The sequence below is a fragment of the Frankliniella occidentalis genome, unplaced genomic scaffold (genome assembly GCF_000697945.3).
Source record: "Frankliniella occidentalis isolate FOCC.00 unplaced genomic scaffold, Focc_3.1 Scaffold5796, whole genome shotgun sequence".
Classification (NCBI taxonomy): Eukaryota; Metazoa; Arthropoda; class Insecta; order Thysanoptera; family Thripidae; genus Frankliniella; species Frankliniella occidentalis.
In genome coordinates, this window is record NW_026272833.1 from 1 (window position 1) to 1460 (window position 1460).

The following is a 1460-nucleotide window of genomic DNA, read 5'->3' on the forward strand; positions in this document are numbered from 1 at the left end:
CCCCACCCCCCAAACCATGCTGTACTTACAGGTCGAGATGAGCAGGGGGCACACCTGGCGGTCGAAGGGGAAGCGGGCCAGGTCCATGGGGCAGAACAGCACGACGGAATAACTGGAGAGAGAACCAGAGAGACAGAGGAACAGAAAGAGAGACAGACAGAGAGAGAAAGAGAGAGAGACGGGTACCATTACGGGAATGAGAAACACGGATGCTTAGAGAAAGCACAGCCTGCGTAAATCCTTTTCGCGCGCTCTGAGGCCCGACCGCCCATATCCAGCACCAGGCACCAACCCCGTATACCCGCTATGATCTCTGGCGCAGGGTGTGCACGGACAGAACCATACTACTACTCCTTTGTCACTATGCTCACCGTGCGCGGAACTGGACGCGACCGTGCGGCCCGACGCGAAGGACGCCGACGTCCTTGGGGGACGGCTCCGGGACCAGCTCCTTCTCGTTGACGAACACGACGTCCGGCGTCCAGAACAGGTGCGCATCGGGCAGCACGACGAGGTAGGGCGATCGGCCGAGGCCTGCAAGGAAGGGAAGTGAGACCGGGCTACACCACGCACACTACAAATTCAAGCGTGCACTACTTTACTTTTTTCTGATTTTAAAACTATTTTCTCTTCTATTTTTTTTGTTTGTTTTGTTTTTTGGGGTTGGGGGTGTGCACCAACTCGTTTTAGTGACGCACCCCTCGACGCACATACCCCACCTGATAATGCGGTTTACCTGAAACATTCTTGTAGGCGAGGCGCTTGTCCTGCCACTCCAGGCGCAGGTCCAGGTGCACGCGCAGCTCCTGGAGAGATCAGAGGTCAGGCAGGCCTATGCATTTTCCAGCTCGCCACGAGGGGCTATTTCTAATCAAGGACGACACGAGGGGAGGCTGGTCGCGTCGGAGCACACACGTCACCTGGTGAAACGCCGACGGCTCGCCTCCGTACGGGTCGCTGACGGCGCGGATGTCAAGGCTGACGGCCACGGGCACGGCGGGGACGTGGCCTGCAAAGCCAGTTGTAGTGCGAAAAATAGTGCGGCTCAGCTCAACAGACGAAGAGCGGGTCGATCAAAAAAAACAAAACGTTTCCCGATTGGTGCGAGTACGAGAGTGAGTTTCCCGCGCGCCCAATCGGGACACGTTCGTGTTCCACCCGCTATGCATGATGGCTGGTGTTGTTGAGCGCACCCGTGGCGTTGGGCGAGGTGGGCGCGGCGGGCGCGCGGTGGTGCCTGAGGACGAGCGCCTCCAGGCGGGCGCCCGCCTCCCCGGCCAGCGCGTGCTCCCAGCCCAGCTTGTGCTGCCTCGAGGCGCCGGCCAGCAGCGCGCTGCGGGAGGACAAGAAGCACACCGAGTCAGCAGTCAGCGGCGCGGGGACAGAGGCGGTGAGCGGCAAGGGATTTTAATTTTTCGAAAAAGTATCTCTGGGAAAATTTTCAAGTTTTCTTTTTTTTT

The 1460-nt window shown here is 58.8% G+C and overlaps 1 protein-coding gene across 1 annotated transcript; it reads right to left on the reverse strand.

Annotated features, from left to right (window-relative positions):
- Positions 1–29: 29 nt before the first annotated feature.
- On the reverse strand, positions 30–1333 carry LOC113210214 (glutamate-gated chloride channel-like; the record flags this gene model as incomplete). The annotated part of the gene is given in 5 exon segments (XM_052277119.1): positions 30–112; positions 372–534; positions 737–806; positions 921–1009; positions 1194–1333. Coding segments are annotated over 5 exon segments (545 nt in total), but the record flags the coding sequence as incomplete, so codon positions are not given.
- Between the last annotated feature and the right edge of the window lie 127 nt (positions 1334–1460).